This window comes from Falco naumanni, chromosome 4 (genome assembly GCF_017639655.2).
Source record: "Falco naumanni isolate bFalNau1 chromosome 4, bFalNau1.pat, whole genome shotgun sequence".
NCBI classification, from domain to species: Eukaryota; Metazoa; Chordata; class Aves; order Falconiformes; family Falconidae; genus Falco; species Falco naumanni.
Genome location: NC_054057.1, coordinates 14,231,535 through 14,245,410, shown reverse-complemented (window position 1 = coordinate 14,245,410; position 13,876 = coordinate 14,231,535). Strand labels below are relative to the sequence as shown.

At 40.3% G+C, this 13,876-nt stretch overlaps 1 protein-coding gene across 1 annotated transcript in view; it reads left to right on the top strand.

Moving 5' to 3' along the window:
• DNAH11 (dynein axonemal heavy chain 11) overlaps positions 1 to 13,876 on the top strand; it is a 132,255-nt gene that overhangs the window by 21,957 nt on the left and 96,422 nt on the right. Inside the window, 14 exon segments of the mRNA XM_040593597.1 lie at positions 550 to 617; positions 619 to 706; positions 1,489 to 1,647; positions 1,771 to 1,910; positions 2,705 to 2,820; positions 6,119 to 6,252; positions 9,180 to 9,250; positions 9,377 to 9,422; positions 9,425 to 9,559; positions 10,983 to 11,057; positions 11,724 to 11,777; positions 11,779 to 11,815; positions 11,818 to 11,874; positions 12,424 to 12,537. Coding sequence (XP_040449531.1) covers positions 550 to 617; positions 619 to 706; positions 1,489 to 1,647; positions 1,771 to 1,910; positions 2,705 to 2,820; positions 6,119 to 6,252; positions 9,180 to 9,250; positions 9,377 to 9,422; positions 9,425 to 9,559; positions 10,983 to 11,057; positions 11,724 to 11,777; positions 11,779 to 11,815; positions 11,818 to 11,874; positions 12,424 to 12,537 — 1,294 coding nt within the window.

Genomic DNA, 13,876 nt, shown 5'->3' with positions numbered 1-13,876 from the left:
GACTGTTTATTTAACCCAGAGTGCTCAGCCTGTGTGTAACTGGGTGCAGGTAGAACCGAGGCGGCTGGCACGTGCTACTGGGGTGAATGCACAGGGCGGTTCATGGATGGGCACTGAAGCAGGGAAGAATCTCGTTTTCCCTGTGACCACACAGGGCTCAGAAATAAAACAGGTTTCTAAGATGGCATTAAGACAAGAAGAAACAAGGCTTGAGGAGTAAAATGAAACTCAGTCTGGGCGAAGTAACGTCTGCTGTCATGCAAAGACTGCGTTGTTTGTAAGGAGAGGTCTTGGCTTTGGAAGCGACAAAGTGTTCTGCTGTAACAGCTCTATTAAAAAGATCTTCTGTTACACTTGCATCTGTATAAAAACACAAATACCTCGAGACGCATCTAATTCTTTATAATTGGTTGTAGTAGTTATTAGTCACAAGTGGCTAGGCATGAGGTGTGAGACTTACTGATGACAGCTGTAGCTTTCGTGATAGGTCACGTTTCTTTTATCTGAATAGCTCCTACCTGGTGTAATGGCTCTGCGATGGCCTTTGAGGTCACCAATTCCCACGCTTTGGCTTGGCTGTCACAGCTATGCCACAGATGGGACGATGCCCAGAAACATTTTTGCCAACATTTACGATGCTCAGTTTCATACTTTTACGAGAACTTGAGGAAATACCCCTCGGCTAGTTATTACACCTTTGACTGACAGGTAATGACTGTTGCTAATAACAGTGTCTGCTTTATTGGTTTCACTGAATAAAAAGTTAAATGTTTTATAGAAATTCAGTGTTCTTTCATACCTCGTATGTATTTTATAAGGTTATTAAGACAATATCTTTGAGCATGTGTATGCATGTAGGTGTGCATACTTAAGTGATGGTATGATTTTAATGTCTATTACTTTTAAAATAACTGAAATATTTCTTGCATAACTTCATGTTTATATTCCATGTCTAGTCTGAAGAAGAATATGTGTGGATCTATACTAAGGTTAATCAGGAATTTTCAGCAAAATTTTTTTTGTGTGTGTTTAAAGTCCAAACCAGTACTTTTTTTTCCACACCACATACAATGAAGCTTTTTTTTTCCTGGAGATGTTTTGGCTCCAGAAGGGAATTTCTTGTCAACGTCGGTGATCCAGAGCAACCCTGGCTGGCTTAGTGCTTACTGACCCTCAGCAGGAGGGGACAGTTCTGGGGCTCAAGTCCTTGAAACAGGCAAAGCAGCAGCTACAGCCTCCTGATTCCTGTCCTGTGTGGCCACTGGTAAGATAATCCTTCTTGCTAAAAAATGTTGACGTGGCTGGTTTTCATATCTGAAATAAGTGTTTTCCAGGTAGTGTCACATCATGATTTTGGATGAATAAGGTAAATTTGTCGTTTAGGACATTAAATTATGATGAGAGGAGAGACTCAGAATAAATCACCCATGAAACCTCCTGCCATTGTACGTGTCCCTAGCAATGCTAACAATCACGTTTCTGATGTTACGGTGGTACGTTACTGTAGCCCAGTCTCCCCGCCTCACAGTGAGCGGTGCTCCTGCGGAACCAGCTGGCACAGGTAGAACAGAGACCACCACAGATCAGGGCCGTGCCCTTGGGGTGATGGCATATGTCTCCTGCTGTTCTGAGCAGATGGATTACAAGGTGAGATGTTCTACTAAGCAGTGTGGAAGTTGTTGTTTAGTTTCTTTTTGGTATGGCACACATTGGAAATTGTCACTTTCAAGAAAAACCATCAAAACTTCCACTTTTGATTTTAGTCTGTAGGGAATATCTAAAAAAGGTTTGGTCCGGACAGGAGCTTGGGGATGCTTTGATGAATTCCATTGCATCTCAGTGGAAGTTCTGTCAGTGGTGGCAGTACAGGTAAATTCTATTCGTGATGCTATTAGGAACAAGAAAAAGAAGTGGTTATTTTAGCAGTACTTCTTTATTGTCCTTTGCAGGCTTAAATACTAAACCAGTAAAATCTTCTTCCCAAAGTTCCTCTGCAACCCTTTATAAATGCGGTGAGAGAGTAGATGGTAACACTACATCACCTGTGTAATATACTACCTTACAATAACTTTCTCTTCAAAATGTAGCAATAAAAGCGAGTGAACTACAGGAATTCAATTAAAGCTTTGCAGTGGAAACTCTGATACTGTTCAAGTCCCACCATGTGAAATCATTGCATCATGTGGGTGAGAAGTTTGGCAGGATCCAGCTTTGCAAGAAAGAGACTCCCAGGAGTTCCAGGGTTTCTCGGTGCTTTTGAGGCATGCCTTGTGTTTCCCCTGTCCCATGTTCTCCTTCCTCCGCTTCCTTTACTCAGTGTTGTCTTCTGGCCTTTTCAAATGCACCAAATCCCTACCAGTCTCATTTATCCTACGTTTCAAATGATAATTCCTCCTATCGACATACTTCAGCCGTATGCATTCTTTGTTGCTCAGTCCAGTCTTTCAGTCTTTTCCTTTTAAGTTCAGTGCTGGCCGGAGGAGCCACAGATCACTAAACACTGCTGCCCGCCAAGGTAGTGCCTCTGTTTGCTCAGCTCTGGTAAACTTTCCTAGGTATTTGCTTTTGGCCGTCGTGAGAGATGGGATCCAAGCCCAGATGCACCCTTGTCATCTGACCCTGATGGCTGGCCTTGTATGATGCAGTTGTTCACATCTAATGCGACTGTAAAGTTTTTCTGAGCGTTATCTTTCTTGTAACAGATGTTTTTATTCTTTGGTGAAAACATTAGATGGAAGTCGTCAGCTGGAAGATTTATTAGCATGAACCCAGGATATGCAGGTCTGACAGAATTATCTGAAAACCTCAGAGTTCTGTTCAGGCAAGCATGCTATAGTATACTTTTATTGTATACTGATATATCAAGTCTATATCTAGAGTACATATCCCACCTAATGTTACTCATCTTGCTGTGCCATGAAATGCAGTTTCTTTTTGCGTCAGAATTTCTGTGGAAAAAAAAAAAATCAATATTTGCGTTGTACCTGCCTGTACACCGTAATGGCAGGGGAGATCAAATGAAAATCTTGCCTTTTTTAAATCTAAAAATTTTAAGGTACCTGTGAACACATAGAATGTGCCTAAAATATGTGCAAAAAATATTCACAGTTTTGTGGTAAACGGGAATCCTCACAGCTGGCTTAACCTAGCAAAATGACCATTTGACAAGCCTGTAGCTATCACAGCCTTCCAAGGGTGCGGGCATGCAAGTGTTCGTAGATGTTTCATAACTACCAGTTGAAAATGAAACCACATACTTTAACCTAGTAAGATACTCAATATGTAATTGTTGAGAAGCTGTGAAAAGTATAGTGCACAGCATAAAAAATCATATACTTTTGGACACTGCAGGACAGTCCATTATCTTTTTCTTGAAGTACATACTTATACTTTATATCTTAACATTAATATTTCAAGGAAGAAAGTTTTGAATTTGAAAGATCTGTATTTTGCCTGCCGTGCACGGTGAGTTTGTATCAAAGTGGTGTTTCGGAGAGTGAATTAATTCCACAAGCGGTTACTCTGGCATGATGGGTGGTAAAATGATGCCAATTTATCCTGACAAAATGTTGGAGATGCACTGTGGACTACGTGGTAATGGTCTTTGACTTAAATGGTGCAGGGCTTGCTTGAAAAAAAAGTTGTCACTTGAAATCCTTGCTCTTGCATGAACACTTTTCACTGATTTAATCAAAACTTGAGAAAAAAAAAGATTCTGTGATTCCATTTCTCAACATATTGAAGTTGAATGGGGCAAGCCAGGCATTGCCAGGCTGTCTGGGGAGGCGCAGGTATAGACATGCTGTCTGGGATCTGCTGCTCTGAGCAGTAAATCCCTTTGGTTTTTAAAAGATAGAAACTTAGAGCAGAACCAGGCATCGCTGTTGCTTCTGTGAGCAAGTTGAAACACAGGTACTACTTTCTTCTGTATTAAAAATACATCAAGGTTTTGGTGTATTTGATTATTTCTGCTTTAGCCATGGAATTCCTGACACCCATACTCCTCCGTGATTTTACTGTGGGAAGACACACAGTCTGATAAAGTTAGAAAGCTGTTTTCTCAGGCACACCTCATCCCCTCGCCAGCCAAGTGTCCTGCTTCAGATTGTAGGCTGGGGCAACAGCAGCAATGAGCTTTCTTGTTCTTTGAGCCTAAATTGCAACCATTTGTAACAAGCAGTAAGTAACGTCTGTTTATAAGGAGGAGGTTAGGATTTGACCTCTGCAAAGACTGTTGCTGAATAAGACTGTATTAGTTGGGTCTTAGCAAACATTGGAGGGAGACCCTGAGAGATGCATCCCGCTTCCCCTTAAGTTCTTTTTTTAATATTTCACAACTTGGCTATTGCTTTGTGAAGCCTTGTCGTCAATTGCCATCTAAGAACTCTTCAAGGCAAAGCAGGGTTGGTAAGCACCAAAGCTGTCGGGCAGCCCCTCGGTTCAGAACTTGCTCAGAGGAGGATGGGGTGGCGGGGAGCCCATCCGCCCGTGTCGGTGCGGCGTGGCTGCCACCCGTTCTGCTTTCTGGCGGTCACCTGCTCTGGCGGCCACGTCTTCTGCAACCAGCTAGGCGTGGAATTTGAGCAAAAAGCAGGAGGGATCACTCTGTGTTGCTACCAGGCATTTTCTCTGTCAGTGGACTACAAGAGGATGGAAAATGTATGTGATTTATTTTTGTTAGTTTCACTAGTTTTATTGTTCCTTTTTTTTTCATTTGGGAAGAAAAAAGGAAGGGATATGAAATAATATTAATTAACAATTTCTCTACTGAAAGATAAAGTTGAATTACTGCTTTATTTGATGTGCTCTCTGTTCTGGTTTCCTTTTGGTCTTGGTTGCTTTTTTTAAATTTTCAAAATATACTCGCTACATAGAGCTGAAGTGTTACCTTGACTTGGTTGTCATGTAAAATAAAAAGCCTTTGGAATTAACCTGTGAATTGCTGTGTTCGGGACTCTGGAATACAGCCCTGCAGCAGATGTCGGTAGTAGCTCCTAGCCATCGTACGGCGCACGGGAAAGGCAGGAGGTCACTGGTAAAGCATTGACTCCACATGTTTGCCACCTAATAAAATCTCACAAGGGAGAGAAGATCTAGCTTGATATTTCTTGTGCAAGCAGTTATTGTATTTGTAAGAAGGGTATTGGTTATGGTAGGTAGAAGAGCATACAATTTTTTATAATTAACTGCAATGCATATAGCAGCCTCTGGGCTTATGAAGAAATGCTTTAGGGAACAGTTTCCTTTAATATTGTTCAACAGAAGGGTGCTTACCCTTTTTCTTGACTGTATGTTATTGATTTCTGTCAGAAATATACTGCTGGACTAAACCACTGGTCTTAATTTTGTCATATTTAAATATGAATGGGGAACAAAAGAAATCTTTGTATTTGTCAGTAGTAAGAAAAGTGCTCTGAGGCACAAATTTGCTGGTTTGTAGCTGACCTGAACATAAAATTCAAGATCTCTTCTCTGTTACTATGTAACTTAAGTAGTGATTTTTAATGAGGGAATTGTTTAGCCTTTGCATTGTTGCTTTGTGTTACTTTTTGAATTGGAGATTTTTCGGGTATCGTTAAAATGGCTGTGGCTTTATTCTAAAAGTTTGAACTAACAGTTATATTTAAAAAAAAAGAAACAAACAGCAAAATCTCCCAAACCAACCATAGCTTCATGTAAAAGCATTAAAGCCTTCCAAAGATCGAAGTCCTTTAAAAAACGATGGTGTTTTAGCAGTGGCATGGCACTGCACTTGACATGCAGACCCAGTACAGCTGCCGACGGTGTCCTCTGGTCGGTGGTGGCAAGTGACGCTGCTGCAGACTGTGCCTGCGCCAGGGTTGGGTAGTACCTGTCCTACAAGCCCTGTGTTTCTCAGCTGCCTTCTTTGTGTGCAGCAATGTTACTGAATGCTAACAATCAACAGTGCCTAATTAGCTCCTTTTTACTTTGAAATAAGGTCCTTGTTAGCTTTGACTGGCACTCTTAATTGTGACTCTCTTGAGCTCTGTTTTTAAAAATGTTTGCACACATCAGTCATTTGATTTAAGTGACTTACCCTTACCATGTTTAAATACTAATCTGTGTATTTGGATTATGGGGTTTGTTTTCTTCCTTGGACCCTGTGCCACAGGTATCCCTGATGTTGAATTGATCTCTGAAATTATGTTGGTTGCTGGAGGGTTTATTGACGCGTGTCTGTTAGCCAGGAAGTTCATTGTGTACACTCTCTGCAGGGAACTTTCTGAATCAGTGAGCATCTCTTTGGCTTCTGGGTTTGATAAGTGTTAGTTAATACATACTCGTGAAGGCTGGATGTTTTATGATAATAAGTTTTTTTTTAATGTACGTGGTCTTATCTTTCATTTTGAAGGCACTTTAAATCATATGTCCATCCTTATTAAATTGATACAAATTTACAAGAAAGCGCCCTTCCCTCTCATCTTGGGACATTGGTAGTGCGTTAATTCCGCATTAAATAATTGTATATTACTGCTTCATACCCAGGATGGCTGAACTACATGGTACTGTTGTGTAATACCTGTATTTCTTATAAAACTACCTGTTAGAGAAGACAAAAACCTTATAGCAAAGTAGGAAATATTCTGAAAAACAAATAATGTGCTCTATTTCGGTGAATATTTCTCTAAACTTTTCCCAGTAAATACAGTGGAGATATGTTTGAAAAGTAGAAATAAAGCATTGCTAAATAATTATTCTACTGGAAATAATTAATATTCAGAATAGTTATCTTTAAAATGTCCAACTTGTAAAACTTGGAAGGCTTATGATTCCCTCCCTGTATATGTGCTATTTACTCATTTCACACTGTATAAACTTTCACAAGACATTCTTAATATTCATTTTATTAGTGGAACAAGATCTTGGAGAACGCTTCAACCTTAAGATGTAAACTCTAACAAGTAGGGCCATCATGAAAGCAAAAGCCACTGTTTTCACACCTGCATAATTTTGAAATTATCTCTCAGTGCCAATTTTTCCTGACACAATATTGCAATGTACCTAGAGAGAATTATTTTAAACAACCTATCTCTTAAGATATTGTCTGCTTTACTAGAACAGGGATTCCTCAACTCTAACGATTACTTTGATCCTGGAGTCATTTTCTGAATTCAGGAAAATCATTTATAGCATTGTTTGCCACTTCAATATTATTAATAGTAATAATAACAACATAATTTGAAGGCAGAATGTTCTTGTTTGTTTACTTTTAAAATCCTACTTCTTTTACTTTTAATGGAAATGGGAGAAATCAAATCCCTTTGACAAAAATTGTGGGCTGCTGCAGAAAATGTACAGCAATTCAGAGAGCTCTGAAAATAATGGTCCAGTGTTGGGGCTTTCAGGACTTTCAACATACCTTTGGGGCATGAGGTTCCTAGGCTATGAAAACTCCTTCAGAACAGGGTTGTCAGGGCTTCCAGTGCTTATGCTGTGAAGGAAGGGACTTGTGGTCCTGTCATACCATGGCAAATAGTCTGGATGTCTTAAAGTCCTTGTACACTGGATAATCAGCACAGCAGGCTGGTGTAAAGATGCATAGCTTGCTCTTCAACAGCCCATCAGACAGCAAACCAATAAAAAAATTGGGGGGGGGGGGGGGGGGGGGAAGATGAAATCTTTCCTAAATCTAAGCAAAAGCCCAGCATATTCCTAAATTTCCTATTTTCCTAATCAGCTCTATGTTTAACTTCTTTGCCTAGGTGTACCATTTCTAAAATGTGGAGATTCATTTTCATTGCAGACACTCAGCATCTTTAGTACCTTAGAAAATAACGGCCATTTTTCTTACTGATGATGAACTGTTCTGATGTTGAAAATGGCTTCTTATTTTTAATTCTTTGTGATCTATTTAGTGCATTTGATTCACAATTATAGTGTCACTGTCATGGAAGAGGATAGTAATATGTCAACTTTAAAAATTGTTAAATTGTGAGTTTGCTACTGTTTTGGTGGCGTTTTTTTCCTTTTTTTCTTTTTTCTTTCTTTTTTGTTTGGGTGATAATACTAAGTAGGCTGTATTTATATTGAAGTTTTAGGTGTGGTTGCAGCAAATGTTCTCAAATCCTGCCCGACTGGTGGCCAGTTTGGGTGCTGACAGGAGGATGGTTACACCCCTAGAGAGATTTTTGGAAGGGAGGGAGGGGTGGTGTGCACACCCCGAGGAAACTGTAGAGCATCACAAGAGGGGTGATGCATGCTGAGGTGGAGAGATGGTGGCTGTGTAACTCCTGGCTGCAGCAGCACAGAGGCCAGGGAGGAGCTGGTTATCCATACTGAGCCAGCTGCTCTTATAGCTGCTGGTCCCACTGCTGGTTATACCGGAATTAACCCTCTGGTATCTCTGTGAGCTGCAAGAACACATTTAAGCGTAGGTGCAACCTTACGTTTAGAGAGCTGTAACTTCATGACAGACCGCTTCAAGTTTTATTGGGGTGCTGTTCAAATTGTTTAAATCTCAAAAATGGTTCAAACTCCTCCTATTTGTGTGTTACCAAAGAAGGAGGGGGAAAGAGGTGAGCTCTTACACAGCTCTGGAAAAAGGAGGAAGAGGGACTGAAGAGCGTATGTGTGATGGAGAACTTGTGCCTTCTGTGCTGGATATCTGCCTTCCCACCGGCAGGCCCTGGGGGAGGTTACGGGCTTTTTCTCTGCCCTTCACTGACCAAATGTTTCTAGGCTTTTCTTCTAGGCTGACTTCGCTGTTTCTTTCTTTCTTTAACGTTGGTGTTGGAGCTGGGTGCAAAATATATTTGCAGTCTGTCCAGTCTTCTCTTTTGGAAACAGAGAAGCATTGCTAGCATCAAGTCAAGTTAGGAGAAGCTTGGCAGCCTTTTGCTCGCCTTGTTTCGTCATAGAGGTATGGTTGCAATGAATACAATAATATTTGATGGTGCAAATTTTATCATTTAAAAATAGGGAATGAAGTGGTAGAATATGAAAAATTAGATAGATATATACATTTCGCCCTTTTTTGTTTTTTCTTTACTGGTCTAAAGCCAGTGCAAGACGACAAGGGAATAAAAAAAAGTGTCATTTTACTCTATGTGTAAACTGAATGTTTTCTCTGTAACACTACCACTTTTATTTTCTGTGCTAACATGACTAGTTAAAATGTTTTCACAGGACCATTGTGAGCAGGGACTTTGTGCTTCAAGTCAGTTTTGGTAGTTGCCGGCTCACTGAAATGAGGAGACAAGAACAGACCTGAAGATCAGGTAGAATCTTCGTTTAAAGCATCTAAGGAGGTGCATCTGGTGTTTTGCCTTTGAATAAAAACAGAATCTTAAAAAGAGAAGGATTTAATGCTCTCGTGAATTGTAGTTTACTATCCTTTTCCCCGTGCTTATGCAAGCCTGAAGATACTTCAGTTGCTTAAAATAGTGACAGGTGATATATCCTGATTTTCACGGGTCTGATCAGTGACCTGTTTCCAGCTCTGGATGTTCCGAGGAAGAGGAACCTGAAATTTGAACAGATGGTTAAACAATCTACCCTGGAGCTTCACTCTCAGCCCGAACAGAGCTTTATTCTCAAAGTAAAAGAATTCATTGCCTTTAATTACTCCCCTTAAGAATTTCAATCAAAATAATTGCAAATGGGTTGTATTAGACATGAAGGTTATTTTTGAGTATGTTACAGTATTGATAAGGTGTCCTCAGTGTCTCGGTATTTCAAAGGCATTTTGTTATGGCAGTAATACTCCTCAGTATGATAAATATGCCCGTAAGGAAACGTATCCTGTTCAAAAAAGCTGTCTACAGTGACAAACATGTTTGTTTGTGTTCAGTACCCAGCATTTGTACTTGGTAGCAAATTAATCATTGGTGATTATTTATAGGGAGGAAAAAAGAGTAAGGGAGCGAAAACATATAAATCAGAAAGCACGGCTTTGGAAAGTGCACGGCTACATATGGATTTTGTGTGTTCTGGTATTTCCATATAGTATACTGCACATTGTGCTTATACGCATTAAAAACATGCATGTACATGTATGTATGCATGTATAGTTATAAGGATTAGTAGTCAGTAAGCTAAATTTAAACACTAGATTTAGTTTGAATTACAGACAGGTTGAAAAGGTGAAACAGAAATGCCAGACCAAATAAAAGGTGTGCCTGTTAGCACTACTAGAAAGTATATTCCCACCCTCCTTCAAGGAACATCCACATTTGCTGTATGCGACAGCACACTCCTTACCTTTGTTAAGGTACATTGGAAGCTGAAATAACTGGGTTAGTTAAATGTGACTGATCTCAGGATTTATAAAGGATTTTCTGCTCTTCTCTTACCTTGTTCCATTATCCTGACAGAATGGTGAAAGACAACATGCTATACCTTGGGGCATTATGAACTTTGCAATCAGCCTGCTAACTTTGATTCCTGCTAACTGGGTGAATCCGAAGATGAGCGCTGAGGAACATGGGCGTGTTCCTGTTCGACTTTAGAAAATCAATGTGGATGCTCTTTGCTAAGACAGAAATCTGTAAGCAGCCAAGCCTTTTTTGTTCTGTGGCTCACAGAATTATTTCTTTGGAAGAGATGTATTACTTTAGTGGACTGATTTTGTATTTTACCAAATTATAGCTGCACAACTGTTCTGAGTGTGGAATTCACTCTGCTAAAGTGATGGCAAAATTGCGATGTGTTCTGTATCCCTGGGTTGGCACAATCCCACTGGACTGTGTGGTTCTCCAGCAGAATAGGATTTGTTCTTAATTGTTGAGGTAACTGCATTTGTTAATTTAAGCCAATTCTCTTTCCATTTTCTGGGAGACAAACAATGTTGCTTGATGCAACATGAGCTCAGCTGATGCAAATCTGCTGAGGAGGTGTAAGTCCTATTTTTCCTGTTAAAGGAACATGGAGGGGGGGAGAATTTTTTGTTAATAACTGTGTCTCTGTAATAAGTAGGGCAACAGGAGAGGAATGGTGCTCACGGTGTATCCCTTGTGTGGTAGGTTCTTCAGCTGGAAGAGCTACTGGCAGTGTGTCACTGTGTTATGATCGGAAATGTGAGGACTGGAAGGAGGAAGGCACCTGCCTAGCTATGCAGCACGTGTTCTGTCTTACGCAGCAAAGAAATTTCCATGGTTCTTGCAGAAAACATTCTACCTATTGCCTTTGCCTTAGGCTGCAGTGTAATAATATGCAGTTCAGGCCAGCCAGCCACCTGATGTACAAGGGCAAAGCTCTAAAGTTGTATGCAAGCTCTGCATTTTATGTGTTGTTCGCATGTCCCAAAGGAAAATTAATCGTGACACCAAGTAATGAGCATTCAATTTGACAGATAGACTGAGTAATACTTTGTTCTGGAAGGAAAAGCAGGATGGTTTAATTCGGCTTCTAGACAGAAATAGTGGAATATATTGCCAAAACACTAGACAAATACTTCTAATGGTAACGCTTGCCCATTTCTGCTACTAAATGTTGGCAGCTGCATGGATTTTATTCCCCATTTAACACTTTCTATTAGAATCGTCTGCAGAGTACAGCTGTTCCAGAACAGGAGTCTCCTTTCCTATCCTTAGGCTTAAAGGAAATTTGGGACTAGACTAGCACAGAGGTGTGAGTAAATCAAGGTGAACAGTTGACTGAGTGCAGGGATTTGCAGTCAGAGACCCAGTTCAGGAAAAAAAGACAAAAGATACCTATTGTATCAAAATTGTGTCACTCCCATGCTGCCTGTTCCTCCTCTTCAGGTGCTGAAAGTTCTGCGTCACATGTATGTGAACATGGAAAAAAAAAAAAAACCACCCTGTTTGGAATGACTTTAATCCAAAAGTTCTGACAGCTGTTTGGTTTTTGGTTTTGTACACCATGCAACCTGAGAATGGAAAGATGGCAAGTAACGTGTTCTTACTAAGGCCTATTCCTGTAGGCATCTTTCTCAGTCAGAAATGGTCAATGCCAGAATTCAGAGAAGGTGTTAGAGACCAAATTCTTGCAGTTTTCTGTGTTTTGCTGCAATGAGATGTGGGTGCAGAACACTGATGCCTGTGGAAAGACTGGAGGCAGGGCAGGATGCTGGCAGGCAGAAAGCCCAAACAATGCCGATTCATCTGCTTCAAAGGGCAAATTATTCTCTCCTCAGACCCATGAAAACTTCCATATTTCACCCATATTATTAAGACTAATGACATACTCTCCTGTAACTGAAATAGAAATAGGTTGTTATTATATGAAATGCACTCATTTTGCTGTATCAGGTGTTCACTGAAAATACTTTTTTATTTTATCTGGAATAACCACCTAATAAGCAAGCAAAGGATAAAAGCCTGGGTTTGATACTACAAAAGCTTCTTGTTTCAGTGATGCGCTAAGTCTTCTGAAGCTTTAATTGCTGTGGTGGTGTTAGTTAAGCACTACAGTGATGGGATTCTGCTGTAATATAATCTGCAGATCTGTCATCTCTTCTGAGAGCCCAAGATAATATTACCCATGAGGGGCCAAAATGTTTAGTTTTAGATGGGTATATAGACCCTATGTGGCTTAAGTTGGTCAACACCTTTGGATGATAAAAAGGCGAGCAACTGAGAAGCAAGTAGAGTGGCTTCTCCTTCTACCTGTTTTTACATTTTCCTCTTCCTTTATTTTTCTGGAGGTAGTTTTGCAGTATGCATTCCTTTTTTCTTCTAATTTTGTAATTTCTTTTGTTTTCACTATTGCTAAGTAATATTTTAGCATCTGGCTAGCACATTATGTCTTGCTTATTTTGTACAACAAAAAGACTTAAAGTACCCTGCATATAAGGGTGATTGTGCCTCCTAGTGTATGAGTTGATGCAATTCAAGATGTCAGTCATAAGATTATTGAAACCGGTGTTTTGAAAGCTTCTCAGTAAAATAGATTTAAGATTCCATGAATGAAGACATCACATCACTGTACTAAGGAAAGCTAGTGTTAGGAAATGTAAATAAGTCAGTTTAAGAGCTAGCAGTAGTATCCAGACATCTTATTCCTATTTTAGTAATTATACAGCTAAACTAATTTTTTTGGCTGTCCGAAGCACTGTAATGTAATGAAATCCAAATAATCTGAATGTAACCTTGGAAGGTGACTGTAGTTTAGCCCATTCTAGTCCATTCTCTTAAGCTTTCCTGTCTTAAGAACTTAAAGCTTTGGTGGCAGCCTCCAGTTACTCAGCAAGGGGTCTGCCTGGGGCTGGCCACGCAGCCTGACTTCAGCTCGTGAACAGAAAGGGGCTTTCCCAAGGGACCTCTCAGGGTGCCCAAGCGCAGGCTCCTGTTCTGAACCGGTTTCTGTGTGTTTCCATTGCCGCTGAGAGAGGCTGTCCCTCCCCGGCTCTTAACAGCTTCCAGAACTCACGTTGGCGAAACAGGCTAGTCATCTTGTGAATGAATTAGATGTCAGAAACTCATACAAGATCAAGTAAAATCTTTTGAATTTGTCCTTCTAGGTGTTTCTAAAGTAGAAAAAAAAAAAACCTATAGCCATGTTTGAATCAAGTTTGTTGAGCTACATTTGAGAAATGGCATTTGTGCGTGGTGTTGCAGGGAATCCTTGCTCCTTTGGGGGCTATAATAAGCATGTGATCGCCCTCATCGTATTCTTGCTAGTGTATCTTTGTTTGCTTTTGCTGAACAATTTACTGATGATTTCTTGGTTCTGACCCTTACGGGAGTGAACGTGTGCCTATGACTCGGGTCATGCGGCTGCTATTTGAGGTGCACCATGTACTGCTGCCCCAGCTGCAGTATCCAGAGCTGCTGCCCTCTGTCTGAACACCCAGTACCTGAGGTGGGATCTGTGACTGTCTGATTATGATAATTAACATTTTTAAGATCCGTCTTGAAGATTAATGGGAATAGACTTCATTATTGGTATTGATTCT